Consider the following 21,349-nt stretch of genomic DNA (forward strand, 5'->3'; position numbering starts at 1 on the left):
ATTGCAATTGGATTTTGCTGTTATGCAATTGCAAACGTTGGTCCGTCGGTGCGCGGCGTGGGACGCTGCTCCTTCTTGGCACCCGCGCAGCCTCCGCGGGGACGGCTCCGCGCTGCCCCGTGTCCTTGCCGAGGGTAATGAGGCTCCGCGGAGCTTGGACATGGGAGTCTCCTACTTGTTTAACCTTCCTCGAGAGGGCAATTACGGCGCCGTCTCCCGCAGCCTGGTGACCCCTGTCCTCACGCGTTGGTAATTGAGAGCAGGAATCTCTCCAAGCTTCTGGCTGCCAGGGCCGAGAGGTAGGAAGGGTCAAAAAGATTGGAAGTGAAAGGCAAGGATCAGCAGTTTAGAGGTAGTTATTAATATGCTGATTTACTCTCACTGGAGTCTGGAGAGACTCTAGCAATTGCTTGCCTTTTGCATGCTCTTTAAAATGCTGATTTTTTCCTCAGAAATCTAAGGACATTTTAATAAATTCTTTTTTATTTCCAGGTGGTTGCCACCTCGTCCCTTTCTCTCATACAATACTGTAGCTGGAAAATAAAAAGAAAAAAGAAAATTCATGCAATTTATTTTCAAAGTTGTGCCCTGGTAAATCTTTTAACTAAGAAAACAATGAGTCATATTTCCCTCTTTCTTCATGCACTCCTGGTTATATTGAATGTTGGCAACAAGAAAAAAATATATGCAACCTCAAAAACCTGAATTATTTAGGAATCTCCGTAAAATAATATTGCAGGTTGTTAAATAATAAAATCTGTATTAAATCATTTCATCTTCTGTAGCTTTATGATACAAGGTGTGGACTTGCATGAAATTGGAGGGTGACATGACTAAACTCTTGGGGCCAGATTCAATTCCTGATTCTGTCCCTGACTTTATTACTGTAATCAATTCACGACCTATCTGTGCTTTGTTTAACCTACAATGTAGGATATAAATAGACTATAATCTTGGAGATTTTTTGAGAATTAATTATTATTAATGAAATGAAAGCCTCCATGATGTGCAGGCTATTTTTATTTATTATAATTAGTTATTATTAATTCACTGAAACTTTAGCAAGTTTTATTATAGGCTTCCTGTGACAGAGATTTATACTTCAATATTTTTGTCCTCTCGTCATGACTATGCAGTGCCCGGTGTCCCAGTGTCGTTAATTCTGGTTAGCAGGTTAGCTCCACGAAAGGACAAGGGCCCTGGAAAGAGGCTGTGGGTCGAGAAGGAAACACAGATGAAATTCATGCATCTGAGTCCAGGGCTGGGCACTCACAAACCCTATGCAGTGGCCTCGTAGGGCCTTGGTTCCTCGGGAAGACCTCTTGCCTCGTGCAAGAGGTGTCGCTACCAAAGTAGCATCTGCTGCTTAAACGGCTCTTCCCCTCATCTCGCATGGAAAAGGTGGCCGGTTTTCTTCTCTTTTCCAGTTCTGTGGATGAAGTAATGAGGTAAGTTGAGTTTCATGGGTGGTGTCTGCATCACTGTTTGGGAATCCTGGTCCTCATCAACTGTCGTTATTTGTTAAACTCTTGCCCCAATGCACAAAGCGGCCAGTTCCTCGAGAATAGCGCATCTACATCATGGAGATAACAAACTTGTTGAAGTAACAATATGTCTTTGTCATTTTGTGAAGCTGCTAGCATGAGTTTGAGTGATACATGAATAATGACCTAAAATTAAATCAGCTTTATACTATTAACCCAGAAGATTGAATTTCACATAGAGCACAAATACCAACTGACTAGAGTATAATCCAATACATAAAGCGATAAAAGGATTTCTGTATTTTATTCTTCAGCTGTTACATGCCTCACGGAGACCAACGATTCTGCAGATGTCAGTGAGTGCTTGACGTGGGCAGGACCTATGCCTTCCCTTGTGCAAGAGTGCCTCGTTCCCTGCAAAGATGACTGCACATTTACCCCCTGGTCTAAATTCACGGCATGCTCTTTCGACTGTGAATCAACAAGAAGTAGAAGACGGTCACTCACAGGTAGAGTTAATCTCTTACAATATGTATCTGATGGCAATGCTTGCAAATACCATTTCTTAGATGTTGAGATGAATTGATTTCTGATCTGATATTGGTCATGGCCCTCTTTATGCATGCACATTGCAGGGGAAAGAAGTGCAGAAAACTCAGTGGTGGAAAGAGAGTGTTTCGTGCACACTGTAAATTATATACAGGCCATTTTAGGCATAAACCAAATAAAGAAAAGAGTGGCTATGTGGTGCATGAGTAGATTTGACTAATTAATCTGTTAAGGTGAGATCTAGGTAAAGTTTAAGACTGGGAGTTTGTGTCCAACAATATCCTGTAGTTCAAAACAACAAATTAATACCGTGAATGAAGAAAACACAGTATCATTAAACTCATTTTGTTCCATTTTATATATCTATATAAATAAAGCACTCTAGCTCAAGCCATTTTATGGTACATTTTCTCAAACTTACGTTTCGTAATTATGTTATTTGAGCCCTGGCCAAACTGAAAACCTTTAAAACCAGAGAACATTAATAGTTCAGGGCCACCTATCTTATTAGGAGTTTTCTTTGCCTCTCCATGCTTGGCTAAATGAAATCCAAATGAATCATTTTTTTAGAAGGTTTGTCAGAAATTTACTGTTATTGTTATTTGACATACTTCCAACTTCACATATATTTGTTTTACATTTAAGTACTATGTTTTAGCTGGGCTTAGTTTTCTCCATTACTGTAAGTCTTTTACATTCCTAGAGGGGAAACATCAAAGGCTTCCACCACTAAGTGATGTTGTAAAAATACCTACTCTGCACGATTATTTGATTATCCGTTTTGTTATTGTTGGAATGATCAAATTTGAAGTAACTTACAGTAATGTTATACAAATGTAATGGAATCAAACTGTTTTATTCATATGTGTAGCTCATTAAAGGATAAAGGTTTCTCTTTTACATAAAAGTCTTTATTATACAATATTCTATTGTTTCTGTCAAATAATTTATTTTAAAATCTCTTTTTCAATGCCTGTATTTTTTAAGTAAATGGAAGTTCACCATCAGAAAAATATATGCCAGATCTTACAGAAAATGTGATGGTATAAGAAATGGAGTAGTCACTTCTTGGTAGTCTTAAATATGAATTTTCTTCAAATATATGTGTGCAAGTTACTCCAGGTTATGGGGTATCCTTTCCTACTCCATTCTGCATCAGATAAGTCCATCCAAAAACAGTGTCTGATCGTCAAGGTTTGATGCTCATCTCCTCCCTTGTACTGCATTTGTGAGCAAAGGCCACCCAAATGTGTCCTCAGGGAGATGCGGCTGTGACTGCACGAGGTTCCCTTCCTCAGGATGGGAAGGAGCTCTTGTCCTCGCTGCTCTCCCACACCAAGACTTCCTACAGAGGAGGTGGTTCTAGTGAAACGGGAATCCCGAATGGTGCTGCAGGCACCGGAGAAATCCAGGGAGCAGGAAGGAAAGAACCAAACCACACATTGATTTTGCTTTGGCCACTGCTCTGAAAGGGCACTGGAGGAGGCTGCTGCTGCTCTGTCTTTGAATAAAACATGAAAATCAGAGCTGGAGACCAAAAGCCCTGAGAAAAAAACTCTCCTACATATGGACTAAATCCGAGGGTGTAAAGAATGTGCTGTTTGGGAAATATTTCTTGGTGTTGAGACTTTTATGCATTTGTATTTCACCTTTTTCATATGATTGTATAAATTGTACCCTTTTCAGCACCATATGTGCACACTCAGATGAAGGCTTTGACTTCATTATGAAAGTCCATACACGATGCCATTGAGTGGGAATCTCCTAGCTTGCCTCCCAACCAGTTGAGATAGTACTAGTCATTTTGCTTTCTAAGCAATCGTGGACTCTACAGATAAAAGTAGTCATTACTAAAGAAGCAAAAGACTTATTAGGAAAAAAAAGTTCAAAGTCACTATAGTGAAAACACTACATTTTTGACAGTAATATTATTATATTAATTAGTAATGCAGCCAAATATTTACTGTATAGTATGGATAGCGCTGCTGTTTTTTATGGCTACAGATAGGTAAATTTTTAATATTTTTAATATTTCATATGCTTTAAATACATAGTGTGTACTATGTGTAACATGGAATGTATACAATATTCGTTGGCATACAGAAATTCATTCAATCCGAAAAAGAAAAATACTATTTATTTAAAGCGTTTGTGTCCTTGAAAACGTTGGTGATGGCGGTTTTACTAGTCCATGAAGATAATGAAAATATCTCTGTCACCAAGTCTAATACTACTACTCCTTTGTAACAAACCTGGAACTAATGTCACTTTTGCCCTCAAAATAGGGTTTTAATGGCAACTTCATTAGTGGGAAGATTCCTACACAACAGATGGCAGGGCAAACTGGAAGAAGGGTCGTGTGAGTGTGAGATTGATTATTAGCACAGCCTTGCTCATGCCTGATGTGCTGCACATGGTAAGGGCAAGGCTGAGTCCATGCAGGAGGAGAATTGTGGGGCTTGAGGGACAACGATATGAGTGAGCTTTTATTATGTGCCCCTTTTTTTGGACATACTTGTGTATACGCAAAAGTCTTGCACTGATGCCAGGCAAGTTCCTGCTCCTGCTGACGTGTTGGAGTGATTGTATTGGTACAGTCATAAAAAGAGGGTTGGGTTTTTTTGGTCATATAAGGATTTTGTTTGGTTGGTTTTTTGTTTGGTTTTAATATCTCACTGTGTACAATAGCAAAGAGGAAACATTGCTTTTGACATCACAGCTTTAAAAAAATGTTTACAAAATTATTTTTAGAGTGTCTGGAATCCCGAAGGAGCCTTTGAAGGCTGTGGTGTACATAGGGTTTGTTGCTGCAGATGGATTCTCCCTTTCTGTGTAGATGCTGAGTAGAAAGACATCCCTGAGCTGAGACAACATAAAGTTTGCTCCGTTTCACCTTGACTAACCCGTGGCGAGAACAGCACTGATTTTACCTTTCAGAGGCTGTACATGACCCTTTTGTTCCCTTGAGCGGTTGTAGGGATCCGGGAGCAGGAATTCTGCTCGTTACCTTCTCTCTTCTGGTAGCTGGGCCTTGCAGGAGGGGTCGATGTCCTCCAGGAGCAGAGGCTGGAGAGTCCAGCTGCAAAGAGCAGGACTGCAGCGTTATTTCAGTTCTTCTGCTTCCTGAAGTTCCTGAAGAGGAAAGGGCTTTAAACAGCCTCCCTTTTAAAAGCTTTTAAGGAATAGAGCAAAAGAAAACATTAAACCAAATGTAACCATTGAAATGCTTTATAGACCTAAAAGCGTGCTAAGGATTATCTTCTCTGATTTCTTCAAAGTACAGTTTGTGTGCAGAGTACATGTTGAACTAATTTGTAAAGTAGTCTCAAAGAGAAGTTTTGGCTAATGTAGACTACTTTGCAAGTTGCCTTAGCAACCATTGATTGCAAGGGGAATAGAGACAAGACAATCAATTTGTTTGCATCAGATAATTAGCGAAAAATGATATTATATTAAACTACAAAGAATTTTCTCAGCAGACCATTACTACAGTAGGACTTTGCATTTTGCTCAGTGTCCTATCCATCACATGGTATTTCCAAGTTTTCTGGTTGCCCCTGGAGATAAATACATTGTCCTTGCACTCCAAAACACTGGCAAGAGCTAATAGATGCTTCAGAAGCATTTCTGTATATTAACATTCAGGTTGTCTTGGTTCTAATGTGTTGAATTCCTGCAAGTATAAATAATATGACGTGTTGTTATCAAAAGCAGCAGATGTTAAGCTAACGAGCAGATTTCTCTGGTTGGAGCAGGGAGAAGCAGAAAGCGAGACAAATGCCAGGACACAGAAGTTTATCCTCAAGTCGAAACCGAGCCGTGCCCCTGCGAGACGTTCACCTCCCAGCCCCACGGAAATTGGTCGGATTGCATTATTGAAGGAGGCCAACCAGAGCTGCAGCCAGGAATGAGACTTCATGGAGACACCAGGGAGTGTGGCAAAGGTGTCCGACTGCGAGCGATCGCCTGCTACGATAAGACGGGCCGGCTTGTGGAACCGTCTCGCTGCAGCAGTTCTGGTAAGGAGACAGTGAATGCACAGCACATCACCTACCCCCGTCCTGAGCAGAATCATCTCCTGAGCAGTTCACGCTGGGCCCTGTCTTATGTGTGTGCCTGTGCCCTTGCTGGGTGGGAGCAGCTTTCACAAACACACCATAAATGTTGAATGTGCTTTTTCTAATATCATCTTGCCGCTCTCAGAACTCAGATTTTCTTCAGTTTAATGTAAGGATCTTCTGACATTCCCTGCAATTGAAATTAAATAGAACTGGATGAACTTGGCTGTACAACGTCAGGATACCAGATGGAGGTCTATTTGTATTAAAATCCCATGAAATATAAGCTAAATTAGAAGGGAAAACTATATGTCAATCATAATTTTGTTTGAAACTCCCACTTCACTTTTTAGTTTCTGATGAATTTTTATTTCTTCTCACTAAATTCACAGTCCTTACGTTTTTTTCCAACATGGAAATCAGGTATTTGCTTGAGACAACCATGTTTAATTCTAAAGGCTCTGTGGTGTTCCCTTCTGCATCTCCTCCACATGATTTCAGCAGTCAGTGGTCTCACCCTTGCAATTTTGTACTAATCTCCAGTCTAGATTGATACACAGCATATTCTGCAGTTTCCCACCTTTTGGGAGTTTTAGCTTGTGGTTCTGTCCTTGCAGTTGCTCGAATTCTTCCATTTAATCAAATCGCCTACGTCAAACAAAAGCAGGTGCCTCCGAGATAGGGCAGAGATAGAGCGATGGGGCAAGCAGGAAATGTCATTTCATCAGGTTATTCTCTCCTAGTCGCCATAATTTGCATTTTATCAAAATCATTGCTCTAAATTGGTTTACAGACAACAGGGCTTATCTTACCTTGGCTTCTGCAGGGGCAAACGTGTTCCTTTCCTGCAGTCCACCAAAGACATTAATGCTCTCTCAAACTTCCAGCCAAAAAGCCTGGGACACGGCACAATGTCGTGTAGGGGCTTGGTGAGCTCCGTGATCAGAGCAGGGAAGTGAAGTTTCGGGGGGAGATGAGTAAGTCAAGCAGGAACCACTAAAGTTCCTGAGGCAAAGGGAGCCGAGAAAGAAGCGGAGTGCTCTGTGGAGGGACTTCAGGATGAGGATCAGCTGGCTGTGGTAAAAGCCAAAAAAAAAAAAAAAAAAAAGGCAAAAAGCAACTAATGAAGTGATGGAGCCCCAGAGTGAATCCGTCTGTTACTGTTCCAGCCGGCAGGATTCGGTTCAGGAAGCAGCTCCGTGAGGCTGGTGCTGCAGCACCGGGCTCTGGCAGGGACTGATCCTGCCTCCGTGTCCCGTGGAGGAGGGACACGGGCCCTTTTCCTGCCACGTGCCCTTCCTCCCGCATAAAGGGAGCTGCTGGGCTTTGGGAGGCGGGTTTGTCCATGCAGCCACTTGCTCCTTTGGAAAACTCCAGGCTTTTATTGCTATTAAGAGGAGCTTGTCTATGGGGGAGGCTTCTCTGAATAACCTTGAAGCCTGTTTTCTGCCAGTGATATTTATGGGGCATTTTTAATGGCCAGGCTTCTCTTAGGGAGGTAGTAGGGAGTGGGATCCGGGTGCAGGGGGATTATTGTTGGTTTTCTCCTCCTTGCCTTCCTACCTAGGAGCAATGATGGCAGCACGGGCCTGGCTTGGGGCAGTCAATCCTGCGTAGCAGAACCCTTTGGTGTGTCCTCCCTCCTGCAGTCTATCTCCAGAGTACTCCTAAGATTTGGATGCAGGAGGGCAGTGAGGACTGAGATGTTCCCTTCTGGCTGCCTGTGGTTCTGGTTCCCCAGGGGGTGAAGAGGGACATAGATTCCTTTTCTGTCATTTGGGACCTGCCTCAAGCCATATTATTTAAGTGAAGATACAATCAAAATATTTATGGTCACTAGAGCTGGGAGCTTTCCAAATGCACTTCTGAACACATTATTCAATTAGTAAGAGAAACAAATCATTATCCAATTAATAATTAGCAGAATGTTATTCAACCGTGATAGAAAAGAGCAAATCCCAGAAGCAAGCAGAATTGCTAAGCCTAGAGAAATTATTCATGACAGGATTTTCTGAGCAACTCTATTTGGCCCACTCACAATTAATATCAGGTGGCCTTTTAACATCTGCTAGCTGACTATATCTGCTTAAATCATCACCTTATTTATTGAATGCCAATCACTGAGACATTTAGGCATTGCTCCTGCTTTATGGCAGGTAAGCGTGTTCCTCCCCTCTTTCTTTCAGCTCTCCTCCACCTCTGTTTTCTACACCTTCTTCTTGCAGAGTGGGTCTCTCTTTTTCTTTTCTTTTCTTTTTTTTTTTTTTTTTTTCCTCCTGAACCAGGAAAAAGTGAGAAATTCTGAGACTTACAACTTGCTCCTTTGTTGAGTCCTTTTGAAGATGTTTTAAAGTACTTCAGTGCTACAAATCTTGCCTTAAAAATTAGATTTAGGTTTGTCCCAGTCTTGATAATGCTGTGAGCACAAAGTACCTGGCAATAAGAACAGTCACTTTGTAGCTTTTATAGAGAGCAAACTTAGGTCTCTTACGTTCCCTCAGCAATGATTTTTACTTACCCTGACTGAAAGCTGGCTGTTAAACTTACCAGCTTCAGTGGGATTTAATTCACCCATATCACCGCGGCGTATTACGTGAATGTATCATAGTTACCAAGTGAACGTATCATGAGTTTGAGTCTGGTGTAAGAATTAATCACTACTCAGAAGGGGTTCAGAGCCTCAGGCCCAGAACTTAAAGTGAATTTGGCAGGAAATTCCATATTTGAAAGTTGAACGAAAAGAAAAAGCCCCCCAAGACTGGTCATCTGTGCTTGTCAGCAACCCAGTTACAGGTTCTCCTCAGTCTGTATTACCTGTAGTTACATTTAAGCACACTTCTCAACAGGAAATATTTTCCTGCATAATATGGGGAATGATATTCATATGTGTAATCACTGCCTGCAGAGGTCCAAAGGCAGCGAAGACAAAAGCATTTCAGCTTTGTCTTAGTGAACGTTCGCTATCAGCTCCCCTGTTTTTCTACAGTTTCTGCTGTTGGCCAGAGTATGGGGCTGGATGCACCTCTGGGCCCACTCAGTGCAGCTGAGCAGCCTAGGGAGCTGCGCAGGTCACACGTTGTCCAGTTTAGCTGTTCTCATCATGATTTTATCTTGGGGAAGCTCTTGTTCATTAGGTGTAAGTTTAAAAATAAAAATCCTATTTTTTTCTGATCTTGTTACTCTTTGCACCAAAACTTTTCTTTGATGTCTAGAAAAAAAAGTCTTCATATAACTAGCTTTTATGATAACTGCACTACTCTCTTAGTGGTGTCATTATTCTCATGGCCCATTTAGTAAGCTCAGAAAATGAGTGACCTGGCATTTCAAAAACGGGGGTTGGTTCACACTTCTTTTCCTTCCTCTGATTTGAAGATGTGGTTATGAAACATTGGTCTCCAGCCAAATGTACTTTGCCTCAGTTAGTCTTCCCATTAGAAGACTGGAGTATCTTGTGTTGAGCTGTCCGCTGCTCCAGGGGTTCAGGGGAACTTGCCATGTGGTCATGGGCTGGTGGAGCGTCCTCCTTGGGTGCGGAAATTGTCCTGTTGCAGTTTGCTCACCTCTCACAGTCTCTCATCTCAGTTCCTGGTGCTATTTTTGAATTTCTGCCTCCTTTGTTTTGAGTTACTTTATGCTGTTCCTTTCCCTCTCATTTTTTGTGCTATACCGGCAGGGTATTTCATAATCCTAGAAGGACATAGGGTGCCTCATCAGTTCCAAATCAAAGGCAGGAGATTTCCATGTTCTTACACAGAGGTTCTCCTTTTGATATGAAGATGAATTCATGGAAAGCAAGATCTTATGAACTGTGCCTATACTATTCAAATTCTACTTTGCTTGCGGCAACTCAAGCCTGGAAGAAAGACACAGCAGACATAGACCTTGGCTTTAAATCCTAGAGCAGTTAGCTGCAACTTACAGTCACCTTAAAAGTCTTTAATTGTCTCCAAGTTTATGAAAGGCATGGGGGGGATGCTAAGATAGATCCGTGCTCACGGTGCCAGACTGTTACGTTGCTGTTAGGAGGTTGTTTGCAGCTGTGCAAGTTAAAGAGGGCAGAGGTTGTGCTGAAGGTTCCCCAGCACCTCTGCTAATGCAGCTTCTTCCCAGTTGCTGGAGTAGGAAGGGCAGGACTAGCAGACGGATGGAGCAGAAAGACCTAAAGACTTGGTGATGTGAAAACTGGGAGTTTGGGGTGTTGCAGCAAGAAGTCCTGCCCCATCGAGGCGCAGCAGAGCCGCTGGCACCGCTCGTGCAGGCGCTTCCTCCCTCCCGATTAACCGTCTCCCTAAAGCTGAGAGATTTAGGGCCGTATGGAAAGGTCATGGATCAGGAGGTTCAACTCCTACAGCTTAAAACCGTGTAGTATCAAGTCACATGAAGCTTGATTTTCCGAAAGGTCAGCACACAGTAGCGCTGTATTTCTTCCCAGGGCATTCCTATGAGCTTTACACTCTCTGACTTGAAAATGTGGGCCACCTGCTTAAGCAAAATTGCCTGCCCTTAACCTGTGAGTTAACATAAGAACCCACTCAAAAACTCTGTGGTGTTTGATTCCCTGTGCTCTCCTACCCTCAGTCTTTTATCTTTTTGTTCTATGAAAGCAATCTTTCCTTCAAGTCTAAAGCAAACCTGTAATTCCAGTATTTAGCAAAATTACCTTTTTTTTCCAACTCAAAGGAGGAGGATACTAAAAGCTTGCAAGTTAAAAGAGGAAGAGTTATTTTAGGAGTCTATGAGGCATTTTCAGGTAGCTTTTAATCACTAGAATTAATATGATTTCTGAAAAATGATAATTATGTAGCTCAAAAATATATAAGCAGAACTTGATACATTCAAGAAATGTGATCCAAGTCTCTCCTGCACTGAGAGCATACTTTTCTCTTACACAGGTTAACAGATGTAGAAAGAGAAAGATGGAAACGTGCTCTCGTCTTCCCACCTCATATGCAGGAGCCTCAGTGTTGCCTCTTGGGTCCTAAAAGGGTGACAGCAGTAGCTGGTTGTGGCACTATTGCTTAAAGCTCACGTGTAAACCCGGCTTCAGCCTCTGCTGCACCTCCTTTGCTTGGCTTATTTAAGATTTCTGAAACTCCTGTTTCTCTCTGCAGTTTCTTCTGTGTCTGTCTGTGGGATTTCTCTTGATGGCCTATTTATCATAAATAGGCTATAGAGCAAAACGAGACAGAAGCAGCCAGTTCAGACGTTGCTGTGCTCTGCTTTCTCTGGCAAAGCAATCCAAGGTAAAAAGCCATCAAAGAACCTTATTTCTAAATGGGTCAAACTGGTTATCAAAGCAGCTTATTTAGACAAGGTGTGACTACCCTGGAGGCATTAGTACGCCGCAGTGCACATTCACCAGATCTTTATCTTCTTACAGAGAGCAAGCACGCATCTTTGGAGAAAATATTTAAAGGATTAGCTATAGGAGCAGCAGCATCCTCTGTAGGGGTCGCATTTAGTCACGGTGATGTATGTTGGTGTTCCTCGACTCTAAATGTAAATCTTCGTAGCGTGTCTTTGCCTTGGTCTTCCTGGCGCTTTGCTGCACCTGGGGAGTGACCCTTTGGAGCAGCGGCAGTGCCGGCGGCGACAAGGAGCCGTCTCCAAATCGGCTTCTGGCAGTTTTCCAAAGCGCTCTCCAGGGTGCCGGCTCGGGCTGGCGGCTCCGCGACGCGGCCGCGCGCTCCGCGTGCACGAGGCCACCCTGGCCCTGCGGCCGTCCCACACGTGTGCAGGGACAGGGCACCCCGCGGGGACCTGCGCGTGGAGCGGCCCACGCACCGCGAGCCGGCACTTGGCTCGCGTCCATGCCCTTCGGTTCTCTTACTAAGAGTCAGTTTAGTCTGTTTCCTGTTTTTGACAGGTTGATTTAAGCCCTTCAGTGGGAGTCAGGAGCTTTTTTGGCTTAGAAATAGTAGCTGGAAGCAGTCTATGAGCAGTTTAGGAGAGCCTTGATAGCAAGTTAGAGCACTGGGCAGTCTACTAGTCTACTGATTTCTGCCATAAGCTACAATATTTTTGAATATTTTTGAAATTCTGCCAGTTTCTAAATCCTTAGTAACTCCTTTATCACAAATGTGGCCTAATATGAAGCAATGTTCTAATAAAATGTTAACATGTTAGGATAGATTCAGAATGAATGCTTCTCTCTCCAGTGTGTCATTCCATTTCGTAGAAACAATGAGGAAATACTTTTTCTTCCCCCTTTTAATGAACTGTGTATACAAGTTTTAAGATTCTGCTTTTTCTGCTACTGGAGAACATCACAATCCCTTTGAGAGATATGTAACTATATAGTGAAGAATAACACTTTATATATAAAGTGCGAATTCACAAGATTCAGGTCTTGCAACATTTTTTCAGTCTTTTTAATGTGGTTGCTTTCTATATGACTGTGAGGAGCAGGGCTTTCAGGTAAATAAGTGGGTAGCAAATTGGTGCTTTTTAAATGAAAAAAAATTCCTAGTTTTGTGTCTTCACCATGGTGAAGACACTCTGAATTCAACTTTTTGCATGTGGGACAGTGTCTGAATAAAATGAGCAGTAATGAGTTTGCTGGTGCACTGCCCGCAACAGCAAAACAGGCAGGAAAGGAAGAGAGGGATGAGCTGAGGAGGCCTTTTAAAATGCTACAGATCTGCTTGGTTAAGGAGTCTGAGCGACCACCTCAAAATCTAACACCATCTGGGCTGGAGAGGTTTGGACATCTGACCCTGAGTTAGTGAAAGTAGACACAATTAAACTTGGTGTGTTCCTGGGCCGGAGATTGGAGCATTTAACAAAGTTGTACCTCTGTCAGCCTCAGTCTAAATTTACTGGCCAGGAAAGTCTCCAGCAGAAGAAATTGAACTATGCAACCCAGTGCTCACAATCATGCTGCATAAGTGACACAGAAATGTGTGAGGAAGTCATCAACACCCTGTACCAGGCATGGCTACATCACCAAAATGTCCTGCTTTTGTGCAAGGGTTCTTCTTCATCTGAATGAGCCCTGCTGTTCTCCCAGTGCCCGTGTCTAAGATATGGAAAATCCACCGGCCCATTCCCCTTCTCAAAACACCGTGTCCCCAGTGGGTGTCTTGGAAAGTGCCTCTTTATTCCAGCTGCCTTCCCACGCCTGCCTGTGCAGCAAGGTGACCTAGGGCAGCTCCTCGTCAGCACGGGGACCTGCTGCTGGATCGCCCTCCGCCAGCTGGGCCTCAGCGCGGGGCCTCGCCGCGGCTATCGGGGACACTCAGGAAAGCGCTCGCAAATTTTCCTGATGTTGTTAATGGTCAGTGGCGTCTTAAAATAGTGTGAGTATAATTAAAGTATGTACTTGGGTTTCTCATTTAGCATCAACGAGACAAGCAGGAATTAAGGCAGTGTATTGATTTAAGCGCATCGATCGGGGAGGTCACCATGTGGCAGGGGAGGGTTTGCCGCCTGAGGAAGGGGAAGATGCAGGAGGCCGGAGCTCTTGGATGCCCTTTTGATGGTTGGGTGACCCGTTCTTAAGCAGAGGACCTTGTGCTCGTTAATATGTCTCACGTTGTAAATTAAGGTCGTAGGAACATGAAGACAACCCAGGGAGAGGGAATTAATTTCTCTTGCCTGATTTTGAGCCATCGAGCCTGGGCCATTGCTGCTGCACTGAGGCTGTTTAAAATCTTAACAAGAATGAAATGCAAAGTTCGTAAAATATAAAAACACCTGAGGTGTTTTATGCTAGTCATTAAGATTAAGCCCGAGAACCAAAACCTAGTGAAGTATCTGGAGTATTTATGGCTGCCAGTCCAACTGGGTATTCTTCCTCAGAGTCATTATTTTCTGTTAAAAAAAAAAAAACCCTAAACTTTTGTTGATATTCTATGAGCCTCCTTGCTTGTATTTAGTGTGTGTAGGTGTAATTCCTTTGACTGCCTTCCTTTCCTTTTGCAAAGGCACGTGGTAGCTTTTGTCTGATGTGGTAGTGTAGTTGAAAATCTTTGCAATTTGCAGCGTGGAAGGGCCCACGGAAGGGTCTGCGGAAGGGCCCACGGAAGGGTCTGCGGAAGGGAAGCCGTGCGGTCGTCGCTGGAATTCAGCCACCCACGCGCAGCTCGCCCCAGTCTGGGGGTCGTAGCTTGGCAGCTGCAGTGAGTTGGCATCTTGCGTTGAAAGTGCCCAGCCTTGTGTGCTCCCAACCTGGCAGAAGGGCGTCCCCAGCAGAAGGCTCCAACCTGAAATCGAGTTTCTGAGTGTGCTCCAGCAGAGCCTGAAATCATTGACTCTCAAGCCATATACGATTTCCTGGTGGGGGAGGTATTTTTGGTTGCCATTTGGCAGCAGTTTTCTCCTGGCAATGGACTCTTGGCTCTGGAAGTTACTTCCCCTGTGGTCCAAATAGCCCAAATCTATAATGATGTTCAGAACATGCTGCAAAGTACATCTCTTTTTGCAGCTACTCTGGAATTGGGCTTTTGAGAGAAGTCAGATGTGTGAGAAAGAAGGGAGTTTGACGTTCTGTAGACAATTTAGTTTTGTTCTCACTGTATATTGCAGAAGTCTTATTTTATTATATAAATATAATAATAATGAGCAAGGATTACTTCTGGTCTTTTTCTAAATATCTTCTTTGCTATGGATTGAGTAGCCTGTAAGAAAATTTAGGCTAAGCTGTTCAGAAGTAGAAAGAATACAACTCTAATTATGTGCAGTGGAATGAGCTGCTTTCCTAATATTCAGAGAATGAAGAGACTGATAAAGAAAATATGAACTACTCAGGGGTTTTTTGGACAAAAGGGATGATTTTCCCAGTTTTAGGGTAATGAGCAGCAGAATATATAGGAAAACGTGCAGTTGAGCTGCTATTCTAATTGATCCCAGCAGATCCCAGATCCCAGCAGATGACTTTTTATATTTGAGTAAGGAAAAATGACTTTAAAATGCTCAGGGGAGGAGCTGCTGTGGTTTCACCATGGTTTGCCCTCACTTGTGGCTGGTAGGTCCAGTGAAGACCATGCACAGGGTAAAGTCCTAGGGTTAGAGCCTGCTAAATGAAAGCTGGCCCAGACTTTCTTCATACATCGGGCACTCAACACAAGGAGTTGGCCCATCCATTCATGCAGGGAAGGACCTCCCAGAGAAGGGGACCGATTTCCACGGATGCTCTGGGATGAGGAGCCCGGGTTTGTGTGGTGGAATGAGAAGTTTCTGTTTACACGAGAAGTTCTTCTCCAGGTGAGAAGAAAGAGCAATGTAAAGTCCTATATATTGCCTCTCAACGAGTCTCACTTCTCAGTTTGTCGCACAGGGTATTACATGGAATGTGCTAATTGATGGAGATTTTAGTGTTTAGTTAAAAGATTAAATCTGTCAACTATGATGCTTTGCATTCAAGCCAACATTAGCTGTAAACTTGCCATTTCTTTAAGGAAGAAAACTGTGATGCAAAATCGAAAGAAATTAGGAATCATAAGGCAAAGTCAGCATCAACCTAACTGCCTCGACAGGATTCATAAGGGCTCTGAAACTGAACAGTAAATGCAACCTTTGGATGAATTTCATTGTAAATAATGATGAGTTAAACTTACGAGCCTTTTTTTACAAGTATTCACTGGTCTATTTAATCTCCATTCAGTATCCTACAACATAAGGAGAGCAAAAGCAAGCAGGAATAGTTTAGCTAAGGTGGTTCGTTACTGGAGTTTTGCAAAATATTTTTATTTAGTTGGTGTTCATTAATTATATTCGTTATATTATTTCTTAAGTTCCTCAGCTGGTGAGCTAGTAACGCATAAAACACCTCAAATCACTGCATGTTAGAGGAAAGAAAAAAAAAAAGGAGTAAGCATTTGTTCTGTGGCAGCGTTGGAATGTTTTCAGATTCAGCTGATGATGTTGGCAACTAAAGTTGACTCTTGAAAAGACTCTTGGACTCGCCGATGGGCTCAGAGCTGTTGGACTTCCAGGACAGCATAGATTTACCAGGGTTGCTCTATGTACTTCACACTTACCTACCAAATGAATGTGATTATTAATTGCAAAAAGAATCAATCTTTCCCCCCGCCCTGCATTTGATCTGTGTAATTAAGAAACGACTCTTCGACAGCGGTGTTGGTTCTGGTGCTCCCTTGTTGATTTGTTAAAGGGGGATCTCTCTTATCCTGTGGCCTCCGAGGGGAATTAGTTGTGTTATTACCAGTGTCAGGTGGAGTGACACGTAGAATTGTCGCTTTCCTAGCTATGACCTTGAATTTTATGAAGCACCTCAAGGTTTACAAACAAGGGTAGAGCTGCTAGACGTGGGTTAATTGAAATGATGAAACTCACTAGAGTGGCTACAAATGAGCTTAAAGCCAATTCAATTAGAAGTGCATCTGTTTCCATTTTCAAATTGCTTTTAAGTCAGCCGCCTGGAATCCTCTCGGCCCGTCTGTGTGGGCCTCTCACCGCACAGATTTGCCATTTGGAAGTGCAGTGAGTGGGTCGGTGTCGACGCCGTGCGCCAGGTTGGAAGCCTATTAATTGCCTGCTTCTCCCACCACGATCCCTTGGGAATATGCAGGGGGACGCAGGAGGATGTTGGAGACCCCGGCTGGCTTTGCCAGGTGTGCAGACAGCAAAGAAACTCCCCCAACCTCCCCAGAGCCCTGCAGCCAGTCCTCGGTCCCTGCGCCCGGTGTGCTCGGTGTGTGCTTTGTGCAGTATAGATGCCATAGGGAAGAGGCTGCATCTGTGGCTCGCAGAGCAACAGGCAGATTGTGCTTAATGAATAAATAATAGTGAAAGCTGCAGTGCAGCCTAGGTGAATGCATTTGTTCATCCAGTCTTTTGGCAATGTCTCAGGCATAAGACAACTGCACTTATCCATACAAAACTCTTATTTGATCATCCAGTTCAGTTTTTCACTGCTGGCTCAGGACTGTTCCCTGTAGGATGATTGAAAGTGCCAGCCAAAATATTCCTGCCTTCGTGTTCCTGTGGCTGCCTCACGTCACATCTGTGTTCACAGCCCTATCTCAGTGACCTTGGAGAACTTGCTGTTGATTCAAGTAGTACAGGGATTTTCCTACCTATTGTTGCTGAAATAGATGTGCTTTGGTTTAGCAGTATTTGAGAATTTAAGGAATTAAAAAAAAATTGGTAAAGGAGGCTTTGAGAATTAATATAACGTCACGCAGGAAACAGGCTGAGCAGACTTGGGGAAAGGAGGAGGGATTTCTCCAGGGAAGGTGGTGACATCTCACGAAAAATATTGGTACCAGGTTCTGCAGGGGAGAGGAAAGAGGGATGGGAGGGATGAGTGAGATGTCTAAGGAGGACACGGACAAAACCAGCTGAATAAACACAGGCTTGAGTTAGTGTCGCCAGGATGAGTGGAAATAAGTAATACATTTCTGATGCTTTATTTATTCCATTTGTTGCTGTTCTTGTTGTGGTCAATAGTATTTCTCTGGTTTTCACTAGTTACTGTGTTTTATTGTTGTTTCTTCTGGTAATAGCCTGAGTGTGAAACTGTTAATTAATATGTGGTTTTAATAACATATCTACCTTGTTATTCATTTTTGTTTTATTATGCACCATTGCCTATCAAACATTATGAGTTTTGTAGGAATGCCAGTACTAGGATTATTGTAGATATCCAAACTGGACTCTTTCCACCCACTGGCTGACACTGACAAACATTACTTGGCTCCTACAGAGAAAAATAGAAAAATCCTGTTCTCACAGGCAGAGCAAGGATTGGGAACCAGCCGAGTACAACACTATTTACTAGATTTGCCTAATATCCATAAAGACATACATCTGAGCAGAGATGATTGGTCACATAAAGATTTTTGCAGGAAATTTTTTACTGAATAAAATCTTTGATCGTGGGGTTCTTGGCAGAGGATTAACCTCAAGAGGTTAATGGAGCAAATAATGGCAGCTTGCAAGAAGAGCTTGCAAGGGAGTTATCTTTCCATTTTGGTTCTGTAGCATTGTTCAGTATAGAGAATTTATTTCTTTTGAATAGTAATGTAATTTGTTGCTTTACTAGCCAGCCATTATTTATTTATAAAAAATGTAATTTATAAATGTGGGTGAGGAAACTCAAAGGAGAATAAGCTGGCCTCTCAGCACGAGGAAGTCTGCAGAAATTCTGCTGTTTGCTGAGGGATCCCCACAGCACTTTCTTGGGATGAAGTAGAACAACTCTCTGCAGTTTTGTTTATTATAACCGTTCCTTCCTCTTTCTTTCATTTGTTCCTTATATTTCTTTTTTATTGTAGATGTAGGTCTTGCGCTGCCAAAAGGCTTATCCTGTTCTACCTTTGCTGATAAGTTGATAACCCCGCTGTCTAATTCTGCTTTGTAACAAGGCGCTTGCTTTGTTTCTGCTGAGAGTTAATTACCTAGGCTGTCACACAGCCCAAGGAAAAATGATATTTCATATGGTGGTGGAACAGAACTCTTTGGAGAACTGCCTGAGAAATGCTTCTCATAAATCTATCATGAGAAAGCTTCTTTTACTTATCATAATGTATTGCAGATTGCTTTGAGTGGCAACCTAAGTAGCTGGAACAGAATTTTAGTGGGATATTGGAAGTTTCGTTTTGGAAAATATGAGTCTATTTTGAAATATGTGTATATGGGTGCGTGTGTGTATAATCTTGTTGAGATAAAAATACAAAAGATGGAAAGGTGAAATATCTCAAGACATGTAAACACCGCTGTAGAGGATTGGATAGGAAATAACTAGGAGATCTAATTCCAGTGGCCTTAGAGCTGCAGATGAAAAGGCAGCTCAACGCGGAGATATACGAGGTAGCAAAGGAAAACAGAGCACAGCGTATAGGGTTAGTTATATAACTTTAGGGAAGAGCTACAGCATGCGTTACTGTGGAAGAATTATTGCAGCTGCCAGACTACCGGGTGGCTGCTCTAAAAGAAAAAGTAACCAAATCCTGGCACAACATAAAGGAGAGAAAGTGTCCTGTAGCCGAAGGAGGAATCACTGTTGTTTCTAGCAGTTTTTTCAAGCCACCACTCACAAAACCAACTTCATTATTTGCTGTATTAGCAGGAGGAGGATAGTTTCCTGGGAGAGAGTGCTGAAGTAGGTCTCAAAGCTTCCCTGAAAATGCCTCCAGCGCGGAGGCGGGAAGGAGGCAGCGTGCGGCCCGGTGCTCGGGCACAGCGCGGCCCTGGGCCTGGTCAGGGTGCTGCAGAGCTGGGTCAGAGTCACGTCTCGGTGTTGGTCTTCCCGAGCTGCTCCGGGCTGTTTGTCGGTGGGTTTGGGAAGGAAGCTGCTTCTGCCTTTGCTGTGACCGTCACTTTAACAGTGTGTGGGGAAATCCTTCTTAAAAGCCGAACAGCATTAGCTAGTTTGGTGTGCTGTAGGTAAGGAATATACAGGGAGTGTAAGTGGGATGAAAACCAACTAGAAGAAAAGGGCATAAAAATGAGAAATATCAGAAATTTGGTAGGGATGAAATCCAGTTATTTCCATGATCATAATTATCAGAGCTGTCAGAGGGCCTAAGCCTTTTGTAATAACAGCTGATCTTAGCAGCCAGTGACTTTCATGGTCTAACATGAAATCTCTTTTTTGTTTAAATCAAAAGAGTACGTACAGACATGACAACCAGGTAATAGAAACTCAAGGAGAACGAAGGTAGCATAGTAAGTAGGAAGGCACAGGAACTCTTGCACGTTGTTGACCGCATCAGTAACCCTGTGCGTGTTCCAGGCACCTCTACCTTTCTGCAAGCGGGAAGCTTAAGGGCAATTGTTGGGCTACGGAAGATCCCTCTTCCACCCACTGCTTCCCAACCCTGCTGGGGGCGGACGTGCCAGTGTGGAGGAATTCTTCTTTTACCTGGCCTCCCTGTTGGGTATTAATCTAGTAGGGTATTGGCCCCTGCGCATCTCTGCTACTCTGATTCCAAGGCAAGATTTTAGAAAGTTATTTTTGAAACCCATGAGAGGCAAAACAGTTGTGAAGCTCTGTATGAGAAGCACTTTTCCACGGATTGCTCCCGCGCGGCCTGCAGCTCGGAGGAGCCCGGCGCGTGGAGCTGCTCAGGCTCCGGCGGGAGGCGAGGGGCCTTGCCGGGCCCACGCTCCTCTGTTACCCCCTGAGGCTGTCAGCGTGACCTGCCACCGAATTTGTTCTCAACAAGTTCTTGTAGGGACAGTAATTACCACGTAGTGGCTATGACCAGTTTCACAGCAGTTCCTTTTTGTTAGCGTGTCCTTCACCTTGGTTTTACGACGCCTTTTGAAAAGATCATTGACCTAAAAAGATCATTGACCTAAACCAATAGGAAATTAGTTTCAGTCACTGCTGTTCTTCACAAGTAATATCATAATCTGATGTCAGGAAAGCATTGCAAGTCCACAAAATCTTTTCTCCTCATATGTTGATTATACTCTTTGCAGTGAGATATCAGAGGATAGAAGTGAACTTGATTAAAGCATCATTCTTCACTTTTTGCCTTAGGTTACATTGAAGAATCCTGCACGGTGCCGTGCCCGTTCGACTGCAAGTTGAGCGACTGGTCGAGCTGGGCGCCGTGCAGCTCGTCCTGCGGGTTGGGAGTGAGCGTCCGCTCGCGGTGGCTCAAGGAGAAGCCGTACAACGGAGGGCGGCCCTGCCCCAAGCTGGACCTCAAGAACCAGGTGAGCTGCCTTGGGGAGGCAGGAGACACCCCATGGTGCTTGTTGTACCTCCAGGCGTAGTCACAAGGACGCCTCTTTTTGTTTGTTCCAGAAAAAAATTGTACCAAATTCACTCAGTACTGCTATCAAATTGTCCGGTGCCTCCGTTAGTACCAGAGTCAGGCCCTGGCAGGTGTGGTTAGTGGTGCGGCCCATGCAAACTGCTTATAAATTGCAGCAGAAACCTGTGCCTGGATGAAAGCCTGAAGTGGAAACCGAGCACATGGATTGCTCCTCCGAGTGCCATATCCCTTCAGTCTAGTGTCCACAGCCCACACTTTGCCTGTTACTTAAATCAGTCCTCCTTACGAGCCATCCTTGCTGTTTTTATTATTGCAGTATAAAATCTCAAACCCATCCTGACTACGTGTTATGTCCCATGGATTATACAAAGCTACGATAAAAGGACATCGATTTCAGGGCATTTATCATCCCGGTACTGGTTAACTGTCCCGTTTGGACCATGGTGTTTCTTGATTCATCTGTTGTTTGTGTGGTCAAAATTTGAGCTTTAGAGACTGGAGTTAGAACATATTTTCTCAGCAAACTGGGTCTGTAGGATTTAATTGTCTGCTTTAGTCTTCAGCA

At 43.4% G+C, this 21,349-nt stretch overlaps 1 protein-coding gene across 1 annotated transcript in view; it reads left to right on the forward strand.

Annotated features, from left to right (window-relative positions):
• Window positions 1-21,349, forward strand: part of THSD7B (thrombospondin type 1 domain containing 7B) — a 228,588-nt gene that overhangs the window by 137,772 nt on the left and 69,467 nt on the right. The window contains exons 14-16 of the mRNA XM_088521788.1: window positions 1,799-1,993; window positions 5,789-6,052; window positions 20,544-20,722. Coding sequence (XP_088377914.1) covers window positions 1,799-1,993; window positions 5,789-6,052; window positions 20,544-20,722 — 638 coding nt within the window. The remainder of the gene's footprint in view (window positions 1-1,798; window positions 1,994-5,788; window positions 6,053-20,543; window positions 20,723-21,349) is intronic.

This window comes from Tinamus guttatus, unplaced genomic scaffold (assembly GCF_059628265.1).
Source record: "Tinamus guttatus ecotype Peru unplaced genomic scaffold, ASM5962826v1 Tinamus_guttatus_pri_ptg000133l, whole genome shotgun sequence".
In the NCBI taxonomy this organism is placed as follows: Eukaryota; Metazoa; Chordata; class Aves; order Tinamiformes; family Tinamidae; genus Tinamus; species Tinamus guttatus.